At 43.5% G+C, this 23,167-nt stretch overlaps 1 protein-coding gene across 13 annotated transcripts in view; it reads right to left on the reverse strand.

The window, feature by feature from the left end:
- GPHN (gephyrin) overlaps window positions 1-23,167 on the reverse strand; it is a 260,432-nt gene that overhangs the window by 109,116 nt on the left and 128,149 nt on the right. For all 13 annotated transcript variants that reach the window (XM_044271635.1, XM_044271633.1, XM_044271629.1 and 10 more), the window contains exons 6-7: window positions 13,739-13,805; window positions 7,790-8,062 (exon numbers count right to left, since the gene is read on the reverse strand). In XM_044271635.1, coding sequence (XP_044127570.1) covers window positions 7,790-8,062; window positions 13,739-13,805 — 340 coding nt within the window. The remainder of the gene's footprint in view (window positions 1-7,789; window positions 8,063-13,738; window positions 13,806-23,167) is intronic.

Consider the following 23,167-nt stretch of genomic DNA (forward strand, 5'->3'; position numbering starts at 1 on the left):
ATGCATGCACAAATCTACAGCACAGACATGAAGGTTTTACCAAATACAGTATTGTAAGGTTCTGTTCACATCTACCTCACAGATCTGGTCATATTTGTGTGTGGCAATATATGTCCCATCACTGCCGCATAATCCAAGGTAAAGGGGCTATGGGCTCCTTTGCAGACAGTTTTTTTTAATCACTGCCTTTTACTCATTTTGGGCTAAAAAATATTATTATTATTCTCACTTGGTCTTTATTAAAAATGTTCCATTTTTTTTTTTTCTACTGCTTTCACTTTCGTTGTATCTGCACACGATTTCTTCCTGTTTTACATTGAGCCCCGTCATGTTGCTGCTCTGACGGCTATGTATAGCCCTTATCACTGAACTCCTGACAGCTCATAAACACTCATTTAGGCCTCTTTCACACTGGCGTGTGCGCCCCCGTTGCAGTATTGCGGGCCGCAATACACTAGCACAGTCCGTGGGGCAGCCGCAGTGGATCGCAGACCCATTCACTTGAATGGGTCCGCGATCCGGCCGTTCAGCAAAAAGATAGGACATGTTCTATCTTTTTGTGGAACGGAAGTACGGGACGAAACCCCGCGGAAGCACTCCGTAGTGCTTCCGTGGTTCTGTTCCGCTTCTCCGGATTTGCGGACCCATTCAATGCAGAATGCCCACGGAACAACACCTGTGTATTGCGTATCCGCAAATGCGGTCCGCAATACGGCAAGGGGGGCGCACACGCCAGTGTGAAAGAGGCCTTAAGCTGTATTTTTATCAGTCTGTTTAGAATTAAAAGGGTTTTCGAGATTTTTTTTTTTTTTTTTTACTAATGACCTATCCTCTGGATAAGTCATCAGTATGTCCGACACCCGGGACCCCCGAACAGCTGTTGGCTCCTGTGAGCGCCACTACCTTCACTGTGCTCACCAAGCAGAGAGCTGTACATTGTATAGCGGCTGTGCTTGGTATCGTCCTATTCACTTCAATGGGACCGAGCTGCTCCTTGCTGTCTCCTAGACCTCGCTAAGATTTGTGCAGACGGATATCGTTTTTTCCCCCCTTTTAGTAAGGGGACATCTGGACAATCTAGCAGATATGTCATCTCTTACTGCTTCCACCGCAGGAGGTTAACATATCAAATAAACAAAATTGTCCCTTTATTACCGATAAGGTTTTTTGTTCTTTTTCATTGAAGGTCTGGACGCAAGGAACAGCAGAATGATATAAAATCCTGCTCTGCCTACAGATGCAGTATACAATAAATCTACGGTAATGGCCGGGTTCTGCAATGCCACCTGGTGGTCACATGTATGACTGCCACTATAGTCATTTGTAAAAGCCTTGTACATTTCTGATGCAGCTTTTTGCCCCTTTAAACTGTTTAGGATTCACTCCTGGTTTTGACTGCGAGCAAAAAGGTATTCATCCGATTCTACATAATGTTCGGCTGCCATTAAAACTAATGTGCACGAATGGAGAAAAATGCTGCATGATTCATAAACAGATCATGTCTATGTGACCTGCACTGCAATTACACAAATAAGAGGCCCTCGCCTATGCAAAATTCCCCTACCTTCTCCACTGCTGCTACTCTCCATCTAACAAAACCTGCACCCACTTGTGCCTCAGCACATTGATGCTAAGGGCAGTGGAGAAGTGGAGCGCCCTCTCATGACAGTTAGTGGTGGATGATAACATGTGCCATTTCAGCAGCCACCAGGAGTCTAAGGATCCGTGAGGGCCCATGGATCCCCAAAATGGCCATCATTTAAACTGCCACTGTTTCCTTTAGGGTCCATTCACACGTCCGTGTGTGTTTTGCGGATCCACGGATCCGCAAAACACGGACACCGGCAATGTGCGTTCCGCATTTTGCGGACCGCACATCGCCGGCACTAATAGAATGTGCCTATTTTTGTTGCGGACAAGAATAGGACATGTTCTATTTTTTTTTTTTTCGGGAACGGAATTGTGGACCCGGAAGTGCGGATCCGCAATTCTGGATCCGGGCAGCACATAGTGCGGCCCCATAGAAATGAATGGGTTCGCAATTCCGTTACGCAAAATGCGGAACAGAATTGTGGACGTGTGAATGGAGCCTTAAGCTGCACCCAAAAACTACCCCCCACCCTGTCCAGGAAAGTCTGCCCCACCTTGATTTCCTGAGCTCTCTACTTTGAGACTGGATGGAGTGTTCTTGTAACAAGCTGCCCAATCACAGAGAGAACTGTGTGGCTGTATAGTTACAGCTGCACAGTCCTCTCTATCCTCTCCATGTACTCATCTCTATGATCAGTGCACTTAGGGAACAGGAGGAAGTACAATCAGTGTTCAGTCTCCTCTTACAGCCAGAACATGCAGGAGCCTGAAGGGGTGCGCACTAGACCCCAGGTATGAAGGGTCACAAAAATCTTCAGGGGGTTAACCATACTACCTACAGGCAGAATGCCATGTTATACTATACATCATCTAGAGGCAGACAGCCATGTACATCTACTACTGACAGACAGCCATGTCATACACCACCTGGAGATAGGCAGCCATGTTTTAAAACACCTAGAGACAGGGAGCCATTCTATATACTACCTAGAAACAGGTAGCCAAGTTATACACCACCTAGAGACAGGCAGCCAAGTTATTCACCACCTAGAAACAGGCAGCCAAGTTATACACCACCTAGAGACAGGCAGCCAAGTTATTCACCACCTAGAAACAGGCAGCCAAGTTATACACCACCTAGAGACAGGCAGCCAAGTTATTCACCACCTAGAAACAGGCAGCCAAGTTATACACCACATAGAGACAGGCAGCCAAGTTATACACCACCTAGAGACAGGCAGCCAAGTTATACACCACCTAGAGACAGGCAGCCAAGTTATTCACCACCTAGAGACAGGCAGCCAAGTTATTCACCACCTAGAAACAGGCAGCCAAGTTATACACCACCTAGAGACAGTCAGCCAAGTTATACACCACCTAGAAACAGGCAGCCAAGTTATTCACCACCTAGAAACAGGCAGCCAAGTTATACACCACCTAGAAACAGGCAGCCAAGTTATACACCACCTAGAGACAGGCAGCCAAGTTATACACCACCTAGAGACAGGCAGCCAAGTTATACACCACCTAGAGACAGGCAGCCAAGTTATACACCACCTAGAGACAGGCAGCCAAGTTATACACCACCTAGAGACAGGCAGCCAAGTTATTCACCACCTAGAAACAGGCAGCCAAGTTATACACCACCTAGAGACAGGCAGCCAAGTTATACACCACCTAGAGACAGGCAGCCAAGTTATTCACCACCTAGAAACAGGCAGCCAAGTTATACACCACATAGAGACAGGCAGCCAAGTTATACACCACCTAGAGACAGGCAGCCAAGTTATACACCACCTAGAGACAGGCAGCCAAGTTATACACCACCTAGAAACAGGCAGCCAAGTGATACACCACCTAGAGACAGGCAGCCAAGTGATACACCACCTAGAGACAGGCAGCCAAGTGATACACCACCTAGAGACAGGCAGCCAAGTTATACACCACCTAGAGACAGGCAGCCAAGTTATACACCACCTAGAGACAGGCAGCCATGTTATACACCACCTAGAGACAGGCAGCCATGTTATACACCACCTAGAGACAAGAAGCCATGTTGAAATAAATAAATATTACTCTAGTTCCGCAACTCATTTTGCAACTCATGCATTTTTCTGCAGTTAAAAGCCAATAATACTGTAAAAAATGTAAAACAAAACTTAAAGAGGACCTGTCACCACTCTTGACATGTCTGTTTTAGTAAATACTTAATAGTATTGACTCTGAAATAGCGATTCTGGAACATCTCTCCTTAGGACTATGTGTTGTGCTCTCCCTCTGTTATTCCTCCTATAATAATACATTGACAGCTGGGTGTTACCGGTTGGGATATGTTCTCACACAGTCTGATATTGCATATTAGAGCTATAAGAATTACGCTGCCTAGGGACACACCCCTTTAAGAAGACGGAATGGTGACACCCAGCTCTCAATGTATCCATACACTTCTAATAGGCATAGCAGAGGAATGACAGACTGCTCGATGTTCCAGAATTGTTATTTCATGGGAAATACAGGAATTGACTAAAACAGAAAGGTCATGAGTGGTCCTCTTTAAAGCCTTCTTGCTCACAGAAATAAGGGGTTAAGTCCGTTTTGAAGATCAGAAACCAGGTCTGACTTCACAGATAATTAGGAATTCAGCTCCATCACTTTTTATCTTTGCCAGCATTTATCAAGTAAATGAATATTTGCATGTTGTTGACCTACATAGCGTTATGTGGATTTGGAAGAAACTCATCCCGTCCTCACTAGACTATTCAATGTGACAATCTAGAGAACGGAATCAGCAATGACCCCCGACTGCGCTATTGTGGAGTACACTATATCCCAACCAGGCCACACATTACATAACTGCACGATTAGAGCAGAATTATAGCGCTCAGATTATACCCGCCCCGCGTCTAGAAGATACCGGAGGTGTTAATACTCCTCTTATCATGGCAGGCCAGGCAGCAGAAAGATGGAAATCTCAATGCTTCTAGAGCAAAAGCAAAAAAGGCCAATTTTAATAAATGGTCTGCTTGCAAAAAATTTAGGTGCAAAAATAACAGTTTTTTTCACATTTTTGACAGCAGCCATGTATTATCAGGGATTTCCTAAAAATATTAGATTTTATTTTAAATGGGGTTTGACTCCATATTTGATCGGTGGGGGTCCAACGCCCAGCACCTCCGCTGATCAGCTGTTTGAAGAGCCCCCTCACAGTTTACCAAGTACAGCGCCGTACGTTGTATAGTGGTTGTGCTTGGTACTGCAGCTAAGGCCCATGTGGCGCCTAGGCCGTGTGACCGATGAACGTGACATCACTGGCCAAGCAGGTGATCGGCAGGGGTTTCGGGAGTCAAACCCCCACAAGCTGATATTGATGACCTATTCTGAGGATAGGTCATCAACACCAAGCTCCAAAAAAAAAAAACTTTAAGGGCCAGTTCACAAGGCAGTTTGTTCCAGCAGCCGCCACGTGGTGTCCACATCCCACTGCAGTTCGCGCGGCCGGTGGTTTAGAGTCGTAACCCTGCCTAGAGGGGTCTGTACTTGGCACAGTCGCAGCTTTAAGCCGGCACTCTGCGATCCTCAGTGCTGCCTCACATTGAAATGAATGGGAGGCAGAACGGACACGGCCGCTGGTGGGTTTTTGGCGAAATTTCGGTGCACGCCAAAATTCCGAGGTAAAACCTGCCATGTGAACGGCCCTTAATATCAAACTGAACCTGACATCAAAGTATCAAAAAAGGATAGATACATTTATACCCAATGCAACCCTAGTGTCAGGACATTCAATGAAGCTAAGCCGCAAGAAACCGCTCCGGATTTTGACAGCATGATAATCCGCAGTGTGAACATACCCCAAGGTTTTGTTGGTCACCTCTCCTCTCCTGTTTTAGTAACTACTTGCATTTAAATTCTGGAGCATCTATTCTTATGACTTATGGTGTGTCATTCCTCTGACACACCCCACCCCCAACTGGTAACACCCAGCTGGACCTGCTAGCAATGCATTCATAAATCTCTAGAAGGAATAATAGAGGAATGAGACACTTATATGAAAAGATACCCCAGTAATGTTATTACATATGAAAGTAGACATGTCAATAGAGGTGGAAAGGATTCTTTACATTTAGAGTAGTCAAACTATGGGAAACCCAAAAGATCATAATGGCGGACAGGAATCACTGAGATGAACTAGTGGAATTGATTAAGGATCCAAAACAGGCAAAAAAAAAAAAAAGACACAGGTCCATCAACAGACCTGAGCTAGGATGCAATCAACCTTGTTGCAAAGTATTATTATGAAGGTACTGCAGTAAAGCCAAAGGGTTAATAAAGGCATCTTTATAATCAAACCAAATACAAAATTTTCAAAAAAATGCTAAAATCTTGAAATCAATAGGAGAAAAAAAAAAGGAAACTGTATCTACGGGCTGAAGACCCATTCACTGATATAAAGCTACATCTCAGTAGGAATCTTGGTCAAAAAAGAAAGACACCCCCTAATAGTCATCCATGCCAACGTGGACCGGTCAACCCGGCAGACTATTACTGTAGTGTGGTGCGGGGTCAGTTGTCACCAGACACCTTACTTCCAGGGAAACAATATTTGAACGAGCGAGTGTCAGACCGGTGATCCTTGGGTCCACCAAAAGAGATGATCTCGATGGCCTACCATCTATCTACATGGAACATGTACACATTGTAGGACATACTGTACCAATGATAAGGTCTAATAGGTAATTTATGAATTATTACATAAGAAATAAACCCTTGCGTCAAGTGGGTGGCTCCTGAATGGTGTTGTCTTCTGCTAGACCAATGAAGCCATTATTGTGTCAGAGTCTGGGCCCATGAGGAATCCCCATACCCTGGTTGACCAGTCTGAACTTTTCAGCCCAGCATCATGTTAAATATGTTTTGTAAAAATGGGAGCAATCCCATGAGAGAAATGTAGGTCATTTTCTAATGGGTTTATGGTCTTCCTATGATGGGACCTGCTCCTGTTTTGGCAAGAACTATACATCTGTACCAAAGATGTGGATGGATATTGGATAATGTCAAAAAAACTGGAATGTCGATCATATGAAGCTGATCTCTGCGGGCAGTCCCAGTGCCAACCCCTCAATGGGGAGGTGGCTACATATGTGCGATCTCCAACCAACAAAACTAACTCATTCTCCTAATTGAGAGGAGGAGTTTCAGCTAGGGTATGGCCACATGATCAGGTTTTTTTATGCAGTTTTTTAAGCCAAAAACAAGAGTGGATCAAAAATTTTAAGAGAAAGTATAAAAGACAAATATGACTTCTCCTCTTTGTTTGAATCAATTTTGGGGTTTGACTTCAAAAACTGCATCAAAAACTTGCATGTGTACTGTAGCTGTACCCAGAACAACACTACCGTAATTAAACTTTCATGACATCTCATTTTAAATATAATTTTAGGGGGTTTGGGTCCTTTGTACCTAAATTTCAGTAATGCCATATACTACAGTACAATAAGCTGCTAAATGGCCTCTGACCACCTTAGCCTGTATAGAGTTGCCTCCACTGGTGGCGATGTAAACAGATCGTCCACAGGAGCCACAGATACCGGACTTTCATGGGTGAGTTAGATGTCCTGTTTGTGCACCCTCGCGCTGACTGCTTGTGGCGCATGTGCAGTAGATCACAGAAGGGCCACGTTTACACTGCTAACCATGGGTACCATGGAAGGAGGGTCAACTCTATGCGGGTTAAAGTACACCTGGAAGCCATTTAGCAGGTTCTTATGCTCTTACACACCAGTGTATGGCACTGCTGAAATTTAGGTAGAAAGTGGAATACACTGTTTGGTAGAGTTGATCCTGAAGATTAAAATGATACCTGTCTTGTGAAAATCGGTTGTGGCGTTCCCAGGAAAAAATACTTTTATTCTTTGTCAAAAAGATGGCTTCAGTGCACCCAAAGGCGGGGCCTGGCCCCTTGGTGTGCCTCAGCTTGCCAGTGCTGACCACACCCCTTAGTTCTCTGTAGCCCTTGTTTGCATAAAGAATAAAAGTCTATTTTCTCGAAAACTCTGCAATCGATTTTCACAAGACAGGTATCATTTTAATCAGCAGGAACAAGCCCACCAGGCGGTATTTCTGATTTAATTGGATTGATCACACTTTAAGAAAAGAAAATGAAATAAAAAGGAATGTGCTAATATTAAGGGGGCCAGCTCACCTTTGCTGCAATAGTTGCTGGTGTTATGTGTGAAGATGAACTATCTTCTGTCGATGCAACACCACTATCTTTCTTCTCTTCCTCTTCTTCCTCGCACTGCACCCCTTTGTCTTCTGTTTGTTTGTGAGGACTTGTTGTTGGTGGAGGCGAGAGTGGAGGTGGCGGAGATGGCAAGTCTTCCAACTCATCGTGAACTTCTTTTACTTTTACAATGGCGTCCCTCAATAGATCTATAGCGTGAGGTAGGGCTGGCAGTATAAACTGAAAGCATTCCTGTGCCGAGGAAGAAAACAACCACAACTTAGAAAACAGTAACACCCCAACCACAAGTCCAGATACATACTACTGCAATGTACCAATGACTGACATACCTACGTAAAGTACGTCATCTACATCCATTAAGGTTCAATTAATTTTCCACAGAATCATATAAACCAAAGTAAAATAGGATAATACATTGATCCATGTTGAAATTTAATCTCTGAGAGACGGTTGTGAGGGCCACATCAAGATGAGGAAGAGATGTCTATGTATATTCCGCATCTCTAAGCTTCACATGAGACACACAGAGAGAGAGACTATGAGGTATTATGGATCTATGTTGAGGGATTATGAGATGTTATGGACCTAGGCCTATTACTTACATAGGAAAACATGAAACTGAAGATGTTTCACAGATATAACATGTCTGATTTTCTAACCTTCACCATGTTGTCCAAGTGGGGCTGCAGTACCAGACACCGCCACAAGGACAACAGTGGTCCTGCTTTGGGTGCTACAATAAAGGGATGTGGACCATGTGGTGTTCCATAAAGCATGATGGCTCCTCTTTCCTGCTGACTGCTAGGGTCCTCAATAGTTTGTCCCCTGCAATCATAGATTTATCGCCTAATGAAAGCCTACTGTATAAATATTAAATGGGTTTTCTGATATTAATGACCTATTCTTAGCATAGGTGATAATTATCAGACCTAGCACCCCCACCATTTAAGTGTATAGGAGCTGAGCTGTAGACTACGCTTCTGGCTTTATTGTCTGTGTCAGCTCTGGAGCCTGTTTGTGGGGGTTCTGGGTGTTGTACACCCACTAATTTAATGTTGATGATCTACTGCATTGATACTGTAGGTCATCAGTATCTAAAACCTGAACACCACCATGTCATAACACGTGCATTTTAATTCTGTAATAAAAGGCTACAAAATTTAGGAGCCTAAAAGTGAGCCATCACCGTCAAGTGCTCTTTGCTCAGGGCATCATAGGAGGCAGTGGATCCCCACCAATAAGTCATCTCAAGCGGGCTGTCTCAGCACAACAACCCTTGTGCATGTGTCTTATTATAGCATATGTATGTAATAAAGGGGGTTCCCCCTCAATGAGCCAGAATAATGAGCTAAACTATAAAAGGAAGGCTCCTGCTCTAGCAGATCGGCACCTCCACATGCTGATCACCGGAGATCAGATAAACTGTATCCGCGGCGATGAGCCACCTCATTTTTTTTCCAAAGGGGTTACCTTTGTGAAACAACCCCTTGTCCCAAAATGGGAAGCCTCCATTTCCTTCTGACCATGGACTGTACAACGCTGATACCTAGGATGGATCGCTACTGATTTCTAGCTCTACTGCAGGAAACAAATTCTACTCACATCGCCGATGAACAAAGTTATGTATTACATATCACCTCGCCTTCAGTAGCCTATTGCAATTATTCTAATTCCATAGTTCATAATATAGGGGGTTCCCCCTCTATAAGACAGAATGATGAGCCAAACCATAAAAGGAAGGCTCCTGCTCTAGCAGATCCGACACCTCCACATGCTGATCACCGGAGCTCTGATAAACTAGACCCGTGGCAATAACATACCTTATTTGTTTTTATTAACAAAGGGGTTATCTTTGAGAAACAACCCCTTGTCCCAAAATGGGAAGCCTCCATTTCCTTATGACTATGGTCTTTACAACGCTGAAGCTTAGGATGGAAGGATCGCTACTGATTTCTAGCTCTTCTGCAGGAAACATAAATTCTACTCACATCGCCAATGAACAAAGTTATGCAATACATATCACCCGCCTTCAGTAGTCTATTGCAATTATTCTACTTCCATAGTTCATAATATAGGGGGTTCCCCCTCTATAAGACAGAATGATGAGCCAAACCATAAAAGGAAGGCTCCTGCTCTAGCAGATCCGGCACCTCCACATGCTGATCACCGGAGCTCAGATAAACTGGACCCGTGGCAATAACATACCTTATTTGTTTTTATTAACAAAGGGGTTATCTTTGAGAAACAACCCCTTGTCCCAAAATGGGAAGCCTCCATTTCCTTATGACCATGGTCTTTACAACGCTGAAGCTTAGGATGGAAGGATCGCTACTGATTTCTAGCTCTTCTGCAGGAAACATAAATTCTACTCACATCGCCAATGAACAAAGTTATGCAATACATATCACCCGCCTTCAGTAGTCTATTGCAATTATTCTACTTCCATAGTTCATACTATAGGGGGTTCCCCCTCTATAAGACAGAATGATGAGCCAAACCATAAAAGGAAGGCTCCTGCTCTAGCAGATCCGGCACCTCCACATGCTGATCACCGGAGCTCAGATAAACTGGACCCGTGGCAATAACATACCTTATTTGTTTTTATTAACAAAGGGGTTATCTTTGAGAAACAACCCCTTGTCCCAAAATGGGAAGCCTCCATTTCCTTCTGACCATGGACTATACAACGCTGATACCTAGGATGGATCGCTACTGATTTCTAGCTCTACTGCAGGAAACAAATTCTACTCACATCGCCGATGAACAAAGTTATGTATTACATATCACCTCGCCTTCAGTAGCCTATTGCAATTATTCTACTTCCATAGTTCATACTATAGGGGGTTCCCCCTCTATAAGCCAGAATGATGAGCCAAACCATAAAAGGAAGGCTTCTGCTCTAGCGGATTCGGCACCTCCACATGCTGATCACCGGAGCTCAGATAAACTAGACCCGTGGAAAAAACATACCTTATATTTTTTTTTATAACAAAGGGGTTATCTTTGAGAAACAACCCCTTGTCCCAAAATGGGAAGCCTCCATTTCCTTCTGACCATGGCCTTTACAACGTCAATCCCCGAGATGGAAGGATCGCTACCAATTTCTAGCTCTACTGCAGGAAACATAAATTCTACTCACATCCCCCCATGAACACAGTGATGCTTTACATATCACACCGCCTTCAGTAGCCTATTTGCAATTATTCTACTTCCATAGTTTGAAAGGTAATGTTTAACCCTAGGCACTGTAATGCACAATGGAAATTAATTAAGAAGAGCGAAACGCTAACGTATCACACCACAAGAAGGACTGTTTGCATAAAAAGGCTCGTAGAGCTGAGGACGCCTTTTTAAAGGCACAAGAAATGCTTTGAAAAAACGTAATTAGCGGGAGTCTCACTACAGGCAAAATTAGACATTTGGAGTTACTGAGAAATGATTTATTGGCTATCAAGCCCTCATTTATATTTTAGCCCACAGGAAACAATGAAGCCATTAACGTCACAGCTTTCATTTCAGATATGTAAGCTGTGGGGGAAATAGGTAAGGAATCAAAGCAAAATTGAATGATATTTTATGTCCTTAGCTGAGTTAGGAAATACTGTAATGTTTTCTACTGTGATTATCCCTTCCATGTCCCCTCTCGCTATAGAGCCATCTTGCATCTTATACCACGCACAGACAGAATGACCTATCCCACCGATCAGCCACAACATTAAAGGGATTATCCAACCCTATAATGCCCCCCAAAATGCCAGGGCCCCTCACACTGGTTATACTTACCTAGCTCCCCGGCACCCATGACTCTTCTGATTCCCGCATGGCCGCCACTGCATCTCCCCGTCGCACGGATCAAAACCTCCAACGGGGAAGGGGGTTTAGCCAATAGCAGGCCGTAATGGGAACAAGCCTCCCTAGCATCGCAGGTGATGCTAAAGGGGCTCGTTCCCATCGTTGCCTGCTATTGGCTACCCCCCTCCGCCATCACTGGAAGTTTTGATCCGTGGCGACTGTCAGGGCATCAGAAGCGAAACGGGTGGCGGGGAATAGGGGCCCGAGCATTTTGGGGGGCATTATAGGGGTTGGATAACCCCTTTAAAGATGTTTAGTGGTAGGAAAAGAATATTGATGAATTATCCTCAGGATAGATCATCAATATCTGATAGGTGGGGGAGAGGTCCGACTCTCTGCTTTTTACCACAGGTCGGGAGACCACCGTTCCGGAGACAAGTGCCAATTTCAAAGGTGGCATTTATGGCATATTGTCAGAGCGTGGCATACTGTAAATGTCTAAGATGGGGATATCCCATTAAAAAGATATTATACATTTTCAATATATTTTATTTTATTAAAGGGATAAGTCACCGATAATTTTTTCTTCCAGTTAAAACCAGACAGTGACACGTCTCTTTTTTAGTGACACATATCCAGTTTTTTTTTTGACTAATAATATATTTTTTTTTATTCTCCTTCCTGAATATGATTATGGGGGCATCCATCTTGCCTGAGCAGTTGTAAAAGCGGTTCTGCAGCCAGTGCATATAGATAATCCATCCTCGGGATAGGTCAACAGCATCTGATCGGAGGGGGTCCGATCAGGTATTGATTACTTATGCTGAGGATAGGTTATCAATATGTACTGGCTGCACAACCCCTATAATACCATTCACACTACAGTTTCCGTTTTTGCCAACCCCCCAAAACACGGATACCGGCTGTGTGCTCTCTACATTTTGCATATTGGAACATCCGGCCCTGGATGGAAATGCCTATTCTTGTCCACCAAAGTTTAGGGCAGGACTTTTGCACCCACTAACGTACAGAGAGTGGTCTTCTTTACAGTGCATGCTATCCTGGAAGAAACTTGTAGCTTTGGGTAAATTTTCTAAAAGGGGTATTCCAGGCAGGGCAGAGATAGCACATCACTAGGATATTCCATCACATGTTGATCGGTGGGGTTTCAACTGCAGGGACCACCCCAGATAACCAAGGCTGCTTTAGCATTTTCATTCCCTTCCAGGCACTGTGCAAAGAACTACTTCTCAACCCAAGTCAAATGGACAGGGCTGAACTTCAGAACCTGCTGGGCGCTGGTTGGCTGTGGCGCTGGGCAGGGAACATTTGGTGATGCTCTACACAGCCCTGCAGCTCTTCTTTCTACCAGATGGTGTGAGCCTTGGGTTGGACAATCACCAAGTGACAGCTTATATTACCAGTTTTTCAGAACCTACTCTACTGGGAGACCCCTTTTAAGAATCTATAGGATTTGAAAATAGAAATATCATAATAGAGGGGGAACTCTATTTTATTTGAGCAGACAAAACTCAGAGGTTAAAGAGTCAGACGGTGACCCACTGATTTCTAGAACAAGGGGAAAGAGGCGCTCGCTTATCATGTTCTCTCTCGTCGCTGCACGAGATGGGCCCATAGACTTTCTATTGAGTCAGTCTCGCAGCGAAGAGAGAGATGGATGGACTTTTCAGAGCTCAAACCCCACTGATCAAAACTTTTTGATATGTCCTTATAACATATCAAAAGTTTTCTGAAAGCACAGCGACCCTTTAAAATAAAACGGTCACCACTTTTCCATTCAAGCACCCAGCTCCCCTCTTCTCTGCTTCTGGTTCCCACGTGCCTCTGGTGCCGTGTACATGCAGATCGCCGCTGCACCAGCCAATTGATGTCCAGGTTCGGCACGTAGCCACTGAGGCCACTGATTGGCTGACAGCAGTGACGTACATAAAGATTGCATGTCACACTTCTGGTCCAGCCAGGTCTGGAAGTGGAGAAGAAAGGAGCTCTGTGCTGGATCCAGATGAGGTTTCTAGTAAACCCCTGCACCCCCTACTGCCATATGATCAACGGTTCCTGGTCTTGGAGAACCGGACACTTACGAAGTACACTTACCTGTGAACCTTTCTTGCTCCCAGGTAAATTGATGATAAGAGTTTTGCCTCTGATTCCACAAACTGGTCTAATGAGAGAAAAGAACTAACATTTAACACAAAGGTTATAAAATGGCTAATAACATAAATTGCAGAAAACTGAATATGGAAAAAATAAAAATAAATAAATAACAATAATCATCATTATGCATATTTATGTTCAGCATGTTTTATAAAAGAAGTGCTGAAGGATTTCACAGTGCTTGTAACGTCTAGGAAGTCTAACCTAGATCCATCCCGTACACTAATTATCAGCAATCAATCAATTGTATGGAGACTGCTGTCAGAAGTGTGAGATGTCAGAAATCAGTTATCACGGTTTCTTTAGCGGAGGCATGAAACGCAAGATGTTGTCAGCCTGGATCTCCTTTCATCATCTCTTGTCTGAAGCATGTAAGCTGCATATTGTCTACTGGCCATGTTTCAAAGACTGAGGGTGAAAACTGGGAAAGATAAAACTCTATTGAGGAGCGTGAAGCTGTGATCCTGCTATGACATATCCAGAAGACGGGCTGGAAATCACTTACAGGTCAATCTACTTGGGTTAGCGAGACTTGCTGAGGGTTCCTTGGTGTCCATAAAATGTTATACATGAAAGCTTGCTCATGTATCAGAATTGTTATGTGGAGTTTTCCACTATACACTGGCTCTGCATCGGCAGGAAGAGGGCGTGTCCCATTTTAATTTGCCCTCATATTCCCTGTGCAAGGTCTCCTCTGGCTGGTCACCATCACTTCCTCTGTTCACGAAGATTTGACTGTGCCCTCAATCCTCCTCTCCCTTATCTATGCTATGTCTTCAGTCTGGTCCTAAAGTCCCTAAAAAACACTATAAATCCACTCCAAATATCAAGGTTTATGGATAATAAGATAATGCAAAAAAAACTAAGTTAGACCAGCACCTCCAAACAATGAGAAAAAGGGGTTCAGATGCATGCTACTATGGCTGCAATATAAAAGCAAACAAGTAGTTACCGCTATACTTACTATATAAAAATTGGAAGCTCTTTGCGCGCATTTATCTACTAGTGACAAAGTGACTTCCAACAGCTCTGATGAGCTGGCTCCTAATAAGTGTATAATATAGCTGTATTCTACATTGCCCCGAGTGTAGGCCAAAAGCTTCTGACAGGCAAGATACTTGCAAACACTGGAAACCTGAATAAATGTCAGCTCTCTGCGCACATTTGTGATTAAAATTGTATGAGTCCCGTCTACCAGCGACAAGGTTGCTTCTAAGAGATGGGTCCTCATCTCTTAGAAGCCACCTTGTCGCTGGTAGATGGGACTCATACAATTTTAATCACAAATGTGCGGAGATAGCTTTTAATTTTCAAATAGTAAGTATTGCAGTAATGCAATTGACATTTATTCAGGTTTCCAGTGTTTGCAAGTATCTTTTTACATAAGGCAGTATATGAATAATTATTATTAAAGTGCCATTCATTCCATGGTAGAGTACAAATGAAAAGGGGTATACATACATACATACATACATACATACAAGTACAATAAGCAAGAACAAGACAATACAAACTAGTACAAAAGGAGAGAGGACTCTGCCCGCAAGGGCTTACAACCTACAAGGCATGGGAGAAGGTCAGGGCAGCAGGGTTACTGTAGGTTGTGGGCTTGTCTGAAGAGGTGGGTTTTCAGGTTTTGTTCCTTTTAAAAGTTTCCAAGGTAGGTAAGTGTCTAATATGCTGCTGTGGTAGAAGGTTGCAGGGTATGGGGGCTGCATGGGAGAAACCTTGGAGATAAAAGGAGAGTAGAGAAGGAGGTCTTGTGAGGATTGGAGATTCCGTATGGGAAAGCACCGGGAGATCAGGTCACAGTTATATGGAAGGGAAAGGTTGTGGACGGCCTTGAATTTTTATAGTGTTTTATACTGGATTTTCTGGGCAATTGGGAGATTGTGAAGGGATTAGCAGAGAGAAGAGACAGGAGAGTAACGGGGTGAGAGGTGGATTAGTCAGGCGGCAGAGAGGAGGACAGATTGGAGAGGTACAAGAGTGCTACATGGGAGGCCACAGAGGAGGATGTTACAGTAGTCTAGGTGGGAGATGATGAGGGCACGTACAAGCATTTTTGCACATTATGGATTGAAGAATGTGCGGATCTGAGAGATATTCCTGTGTTGGAGGCGACAGGAGGTGGAAAGGGCTAGGATGTGCGGTTGAACAACAGAGCAGAATCAAAGGTGACCCCCAAGGCAGAGGATTAGGTGGACCTGGGAGAGCGTGCCTATGATGGAAAGGTCGGATGAGGGGGCTGAGTGAGATGAGGAAAAATGATAAATTCTGTGGAAAGAAGGAAGGAAAAAAAGATATGAGATAGATACCAGATAGATCAATAAAGATGAGATGGATAGATAGGTGATATATACACTACGTGCAGAATTATTAGGCAAATGAGTATTTTGACCACATTATCCTCTTTATGCATGTTGTCTTACTCCAAGCTGTATAGGCTCGAAAGCCTACTACCAATTAAGCATATTAGGTGATGTGCATCTCTGTAATGAGAAGGGGTGTGGTCTAATGACATCAACACCCTATATCAGGTGTGCATAATTATTAGGCAACTTCCTTTCCTTTGGCAAAATGGGTCAAAAGAAGGACTTGACAGGCTCAGAAAAGTCAAAAATAGTGAGATATCTTTCAGAGGGATGCAGCACTCTTAAAATTGCAAAGCTTCTGAAGCGTGATCATCGAACAATCAAGCGTTTCATTCAAAATAGTCAACAGGGTCGCAAGAAGCGTGTGGAAAAACCAAGGCGCAAAATAACTGCCCATGAACTGAGAAAAGTCAAGCGTGCAGCTGCCAAGATGCCACTTGCCACCAGTTTGGCCATATTTCAGAGCTGCAACATCACTGGAGTGCCCAAAAGCACAAGGTTTTCAATACTCAGAGACATGGCCAAGGTAAGAAAGGCTGAAAGACGACCACCACTGAACAAGACACACAAGCTGAAACGTCAAGACTGGGCCAAGAAATATCTCAAGACTGATTTTTCTAAGGTTTTATGGACTGATGAAATGAGAGTGAGTCTTGATGGGCCAGATGGCTGGATTGGTAAAGGGCAGAGAGCTCCAGTCCGACTCAGACGCCAGCAAGGTGGAGGTGGAGTACTGGTTTGGGCTGGTATCATCAAAGATGAGCTTGTGGGGCCTTTTTGGGTTGAGGATGGAGTCAAGCTCAACTCCCAGTCCTACTGCCAGTTTCTGGAAGACACCTTCTTCAAGCAGTGGTACAGGAAGAAGTCTGCAAGGTAAGAAAAACATGATTTTCATGCAGGACAATGCTCCATCACACGCGTCCAAGTACTCCACAGCGTGGCTGGCAAGAAAGGGTATAAAAGAAGAAAATCTAATGACATGGCCTCCTTGTTCACCTGATCTGAACCCCATTGAGAACCTGTGGTCCATCATCAAATGTGAGATTTACAAGGAGGGAAAACAGTACACCTCTCTGAACAGTGTCTGGGAGGCTGTGGTTGCTGCTGCACGCAATGTTGATGGTGAACAGATCAAAACACTGACAGAATCCATGGATGGCAGGCTTTTGAGTGTCCTTGCAAAGAAAGGTGGCTATATTGGTCACTGATTTGTTTTTGTTTTGTTTTTGAATGTCAGAAATGTATATTTGTGAATGTTGAGATGTTATATTGGTTTCACTGGTAAAAATAAATAATTGAAATGGGTATATATTTGTTTTTTGTTAAGTTGCCTAATAATTATGTACAGTAATAGTCACCTGCACACACAGATATCCCCCTAAAATAGCCAAAACTAAAAACAAACTAAAAACTACTTCCAAAAATATTCAGCTTTGATATTAATGAGTTTTTTGGGTTCATTGAGAACATGGTTGTTGTTCAATAATAAAATTAATCCTCAAAAATACAACTTGCCTAATAATTCTGCACTCCCTGTAGATCGATAGATGATATTATGGATGTATTATGCACTAGAAGCACAGCTGAGGCACCATAGAGCTGTATGCAGAGTACCTACGGGTTCATAATACTGATCTATAAGGAGTCCACATTTATGGCACTGTCCAGTGACACACTCTGCGCTCTACGGGGAGGTAGCGTTTAATGCATGATCCTGGGTTTCGCCCCTTCCCGCACAAGCAGAGAAAACGATTCATCTCGCCCGGCTTCCCTAAGATGCTATTTTAGGTGACAGTATTGCAGAGTCACGTTCACAGCAATGTTGGAGAAGAAGATTCCTCTCCCCTTGGTTACAAATCAGGCTTTTCATCTCCGAGCTCTGCAGATTACCTGCATTCCCTGCTGTTTTTCTAAGGGACAACCACAAGGAACTGCTGACACGGAGAATTATAAAGCAGCACCTTGTAAACGGGGATAGGCTAAACAGCTGACTACATGACAAGCGCTTATTACAATATTATTGTACGGCAGAAATGTTTTATAGATCTGCTAAAACCATAAATACCCAAACTTCACATCCCTGTAACATTATGATAACAAAAGGAACAAGAACGGCCCTATTTGTATTAATATCTACAGCCTGGCAGGGGAAATAATGCATTTTAAAGAAAAGGCACATTACAAGAAAACACATTTGCGGAAACAAAGTCATATTTTACAGCTGGATGCTACGCAGCGCTGTTTGTGCGACCTTACGTTTTCAGGTTTGGCAATAAAGTAACATTTGTGAAGAAAAACAAAGTAATCAGCTTCAGTTTTCCATGTTTTACACAAACCGCCTTCCTGCAACTTTAACCCAAAGTGCTGTTTTAGGTTTACAAATAAAACAGTAAATTTAAAAGCTAAAACCGTAGAATTACAAGCTTAAATCACAAAATCAAAACTAAAAATTCTATCTCGAGAGTTGACAAATGTGTTTTGCTCAGATAATCCTGAGTTCTAAAAGGTTTTCCGGTTCTTACACATTGAGGATCTAACCTCAACACCGCCGATCAGCTACAACAGGCAACCGAGGGCACCAGAAACCATACGGTGGATGGAAGACTCCATTCATTGTTTAGTTTCCGGCGTGGCGTACTGCTGCTCAGCTTCCATTCACGTGAATGGTAGGCTGAGCTGCAGTACCCTATTACGGCCACTACACTGTCGACAGAACCTTCCGCTTCCGGCTCCGAACACTGTAGTTTACGGCACCCAAAACAGCTGATTGTTGGGGTGCCAGGTGTCGAATCCCCTCCAATTCAATATTGATGACTTGGGGATAGGTCAATAAGTACCAGAAAACCCCTTTAATAGTCTGGACTCCAGGATGATACATTGTAGAAAATTACAGGTCTTAAAAAAAAAAAATTTTTTGCAAAATCTTAGCTGCATTAGGTCTGTAAGACGTTTTTAGTCTCTGTATGTAAACCAGAATGTTTTATTTGGCTGACGGCAAGCAGAGATATTGAAAATGAAGAGGAGCTGAAACTCAAATTGATGTTAATTATTTCTGTGGCCCCTTTATTCCTTGGATCAGGTGAGGCCTCAGAGGTTGGACTCCCAGATCATAAAGTGATGGCAGGTCCTAGTGATTGTAATCGGCCAGACAGCCCCTTTATGGTGGATTTCAGAATATCGCCCCATTCACACAACCGTATGTCCGTTCCGCAGTCCCGCAAAAAAGATAGAACATGTCCTATTCTTGTCCGTTTTGAGGAAATTTTAGGCATTGTTACAATCTGTCTGTAAAGAAAAAACGGATGCAACACGGACGTCATCCACATTATTTGCAGACCGTAAAACACATACAGTCATGTGAATGCACCCTAAGTGGTTATGTGTAAATAAGAAATGATACTATATCTGGCCATTATGTCGCTCGTATCTGGCATTTTTTTTCTCACCAGCCTTCTCCTCTGCAGGCTCTATCTCAGCTCCAAGGTGGGTGGATATTAGCGGTTATGATGCGTCCCTTACATAGCACACAGAGATGAGGAGATCCTAGTCCGCTATTTCTCTGTAACACATCCTCTGAACATCAACATTGAAAATATTATACAGCAGTACTGAGCAGTGTAGATGTGAATACAGCACTGGGGTGAGACAGAAAACTTTCTAGAAACAGCAGCATCTTTGTGTGTCTCTGCCTCTGTCTCACTCCAGCAGCTCTTCTTCCCCTGTCCAAAGGCTTCTAAGGGGCAGCATTTAACCTAATTTCTCAACGAGCTGATAATCTATCTAGTCTTTCAAGGTGGATTTTAGCACTACACCGAGAGTGAATGATCAGTTCTGCTGATTTAGGGTTCATGCACACGACTGTATGTATTTTGTGGTCCACAAAAAACAGATCCACAAAAAATACGGATGAAGTCCGTGTGCATTCTGTATTTAGCGGAACGGAACAGCTGGCCCCTAATAGAACAGTACTATCCGTAATGCGGACAATAGTAGGACAAGTTCTATTTGTTTGCAGAACAGACATAATGTACATGGAGTAACTTCCGTTTTTTGTTTTATTTTTTTGCAGACCCATTAAAATTAATGTACAGTAGCAGACGCCAGCTTCTGCTAGGACCTCCGGAGCACGGATAGTGCAGGACTGCACTCACACAGCGACAAATGTAAACCATTTCCTGCCACCGGTGTTGGTAAAATCCATTCAGTTTTATTTCTTCTCCATTAAAAAGCAGTTACAAAATGATGGGTACAAACCAGGCCTTACATCTCTCTGACGCGTTTCGGGTGCATGTTTTTAGCACCCTTAATCATAGAAATAAATGGTTCCGCATATGGTCCGCAAAAATAAAATGGAACAGACACGGAAAGAAAATACGTTTGTGTGCAAGTAAATTGAGGTAATTTTCCAAAGATTTGGAACAGACCACCGCCAAAGGTGAAGCCCAAGACTGATCATATTTTAGCTAGTGAGAGCCAAGGAGAGTTCTAGATCTAAAATCTCTTAGGGCCTGTTCACATGTCGTTTTATGGCACTGTTTTCACATCAAAAACACCTATAAAAACCCTCCCATTCATTTCAATGGGAGGCAGAACTCTGAAAAAAACAGCATGGAAAAAAGAAGAAGTGGAATCCGCACTGATTCATTCATTCAAATGAATGGGAAGCTGAAAAAATAGGAAGCTGGGGAAAAAAACGCCCAAAGACCACGCCGATTTATTTCAGCGTATTTTCAAAATCCGTCGTGGGAATATCCCCTTATTGTTTTGTGCCAACAACTCCTACTCAGACCTAAGTATCTCCATGGTTATAGACTACAAACGACCCCTCAGTTTAGCCCAGTCCCAAAGTCATACCTCCTTCTATCCGTCCCCTACATCTTATTAACATACATTTGGTTGGTAGGAAGGAAATGCAGGATCTGACTACACTCAATGTTTTCTTGTAGTCTGTAACCATGGAGACATCTATTTGTAGACACAAAAGAGTAGGATTTTTAGCTAAGGCAGATGTCTGCTCGTGGTTTAGTGCTATTCAAGAGGTTAAACCAGGAGCAGGTCTGTGGCATTCATACTGAAAAACCACAGCAGAAACCAAAGAGGTTTCTGCCGTAGAATGCGTAGTGGAAAATATGTTGCAAAATATGTTGTGTGAATGGGGCCTTATGATGGTTCTTATGCGGCCTTTGATCTCCCTCAGGCACAATGTCTTGGGTGAAACTGTTACCATCTGCTTCCCTATAGCTAAGCTCCTGTGTACGTAGGGGAGTGGATCACGACCAGAAAGAAAAATAATCGAGGCCTTAAGACCTTATAGCCCAATGATCTTTGCATGTCGATCAATACTTACAACCACACCCCTATATAAATACACTAAAACTATTGGCATGAATGTCTCTGCCCAGGCCAAATCACGAATGAAAGATGTCTACTTTACTGGAAATCCATTTACTGCATTCCCGATAACGTGATAAACATCCCCCACCCTCAACCACTAGGAGCTGTTAGTGTGATTCTCGCTGGAGGTGATGGCAGATATTGATCAGCAATGATGGCCATCCTTCATAAATTAACACTGAGCAAGAACCAACAATACAGCCGAGCATCACTAAAGTATATGCTGTCGTCTAATAAAGCCTTTCAGATCCTTCAAAGACATAGTTAGCCAAAAAACATTAGACCTTAAGAAAACATGCTGAAACCTTGTATGAAGGACTGACCATAGACCCTACAGGGAATCTTCCCGGTGGGCTAATGCACCATAGGGCCAACCCAAACCTCTTCACTGCTGTTGGCCAGTTACATTGTAATGAGGGAACTTTAGGGGTCATTATTAAAGGAAGTCTAGGCAGCATGCTGAAGGTAGGGCTGACTTGGCGTTGTGGCCCAAATCTCACCTCCTAAGCCCCCTGCTCCATATCCATATTAGAGACAACTGGAGGAGGAGAGAACGTGGCAGCTATTGATGTCCACCACAGAGGGACAGCTTCATAGCCCAGACTAAAAGCATACTTGGCTATTTTTGGAACTCTAATAGAAGTAAATGGAGAGAGACACAGATGCACAGCCACCTCTCCATTCACAGTGGAAAAAAGAGATGGGGCACTGTCCTTGAGACAGGTGGAGGTCCCAAAGGTGGATATTCCATAAATGTCCAGAAAGGAATAACCCTTTCATGTGAATGTCATTTTTCGGTCCAAGATTCAGGGCTTATTTCAATCTGTATCAATCTTTTAAGCAGTCCAATGTTGGCCATACAATTAAACAAATATCAGCTGAATCTGCCTATTTCGTCAGGATCGGCTGACCGATTAATGTGTATGGGGGCCTCCTGACTCTCCCCAGAAAGCAGAATGATTTATACTGCCCGATCCTTGAGTCTTCGAGGAGTTAAGTGCCTGCCAGAGGTGTTGGGCGGGCAGCTTTCTACCCATTCCAACACGTGCACTCTTTGCACAGTTGAGTGTGCATGTGTGTGAAGGATCGGGAGCTGGACAAGCATTTGGCTGATATATATCTTATGGGGCCTAAGCCCCATTAGTTTTTTTTTTTGATGGAGCTCAAAATTGCCTGTACAGACATTGAGTTAAAAGGGTTCTGTCCCAAAATGAAATCTTTTGTATCTGCAAAGGGTATCCCAAACACTGCATATTTATGCCCCATATACCAGTTTTTCATGTCAGCACTTTCCTTCCCTTGTTCTCAGCATTACTGAATCCTGGCAGGATGTTTACATTAAGAACTTCCTGTTTTAATCAGCTTCCCACTGTATTTGCTAACCAGGCCCAGCATGCTTTGCTCTGTAATGTTTTTCAGTGCTTATTCCACCAGCCATACTGCTCCTTCTACAGTAGTTATGCCCTCTACACAACCTCTCTCTATGTTAGTTAAAGAGGACCTTTCACTAGTTTAAAAAGTAAAAACTAACTATATCAGTGGCCAGAGCGGCGCCCAGGGCCCCCCCTGCACTTACTAGTATGTCTGGGCGCCGCTCCGT

The sequence above is a fragment of the Bufo gargarizans genome, chromosome 11 (genome assembly GCF_014858855.1).
Source record: "Bufo gargarizans isolate SCDJY-AF-19 chromosome 11, ASM1485885v1, whole genome shotgun sequence".
In the NCBI taxonomy this organism is placed as follows: domain Eukaryota; kingdom Metazoa; phylum Chordata; class Amphibia; order Anura; family Bufonidae; genus Bufo; species Bufo gargarizans.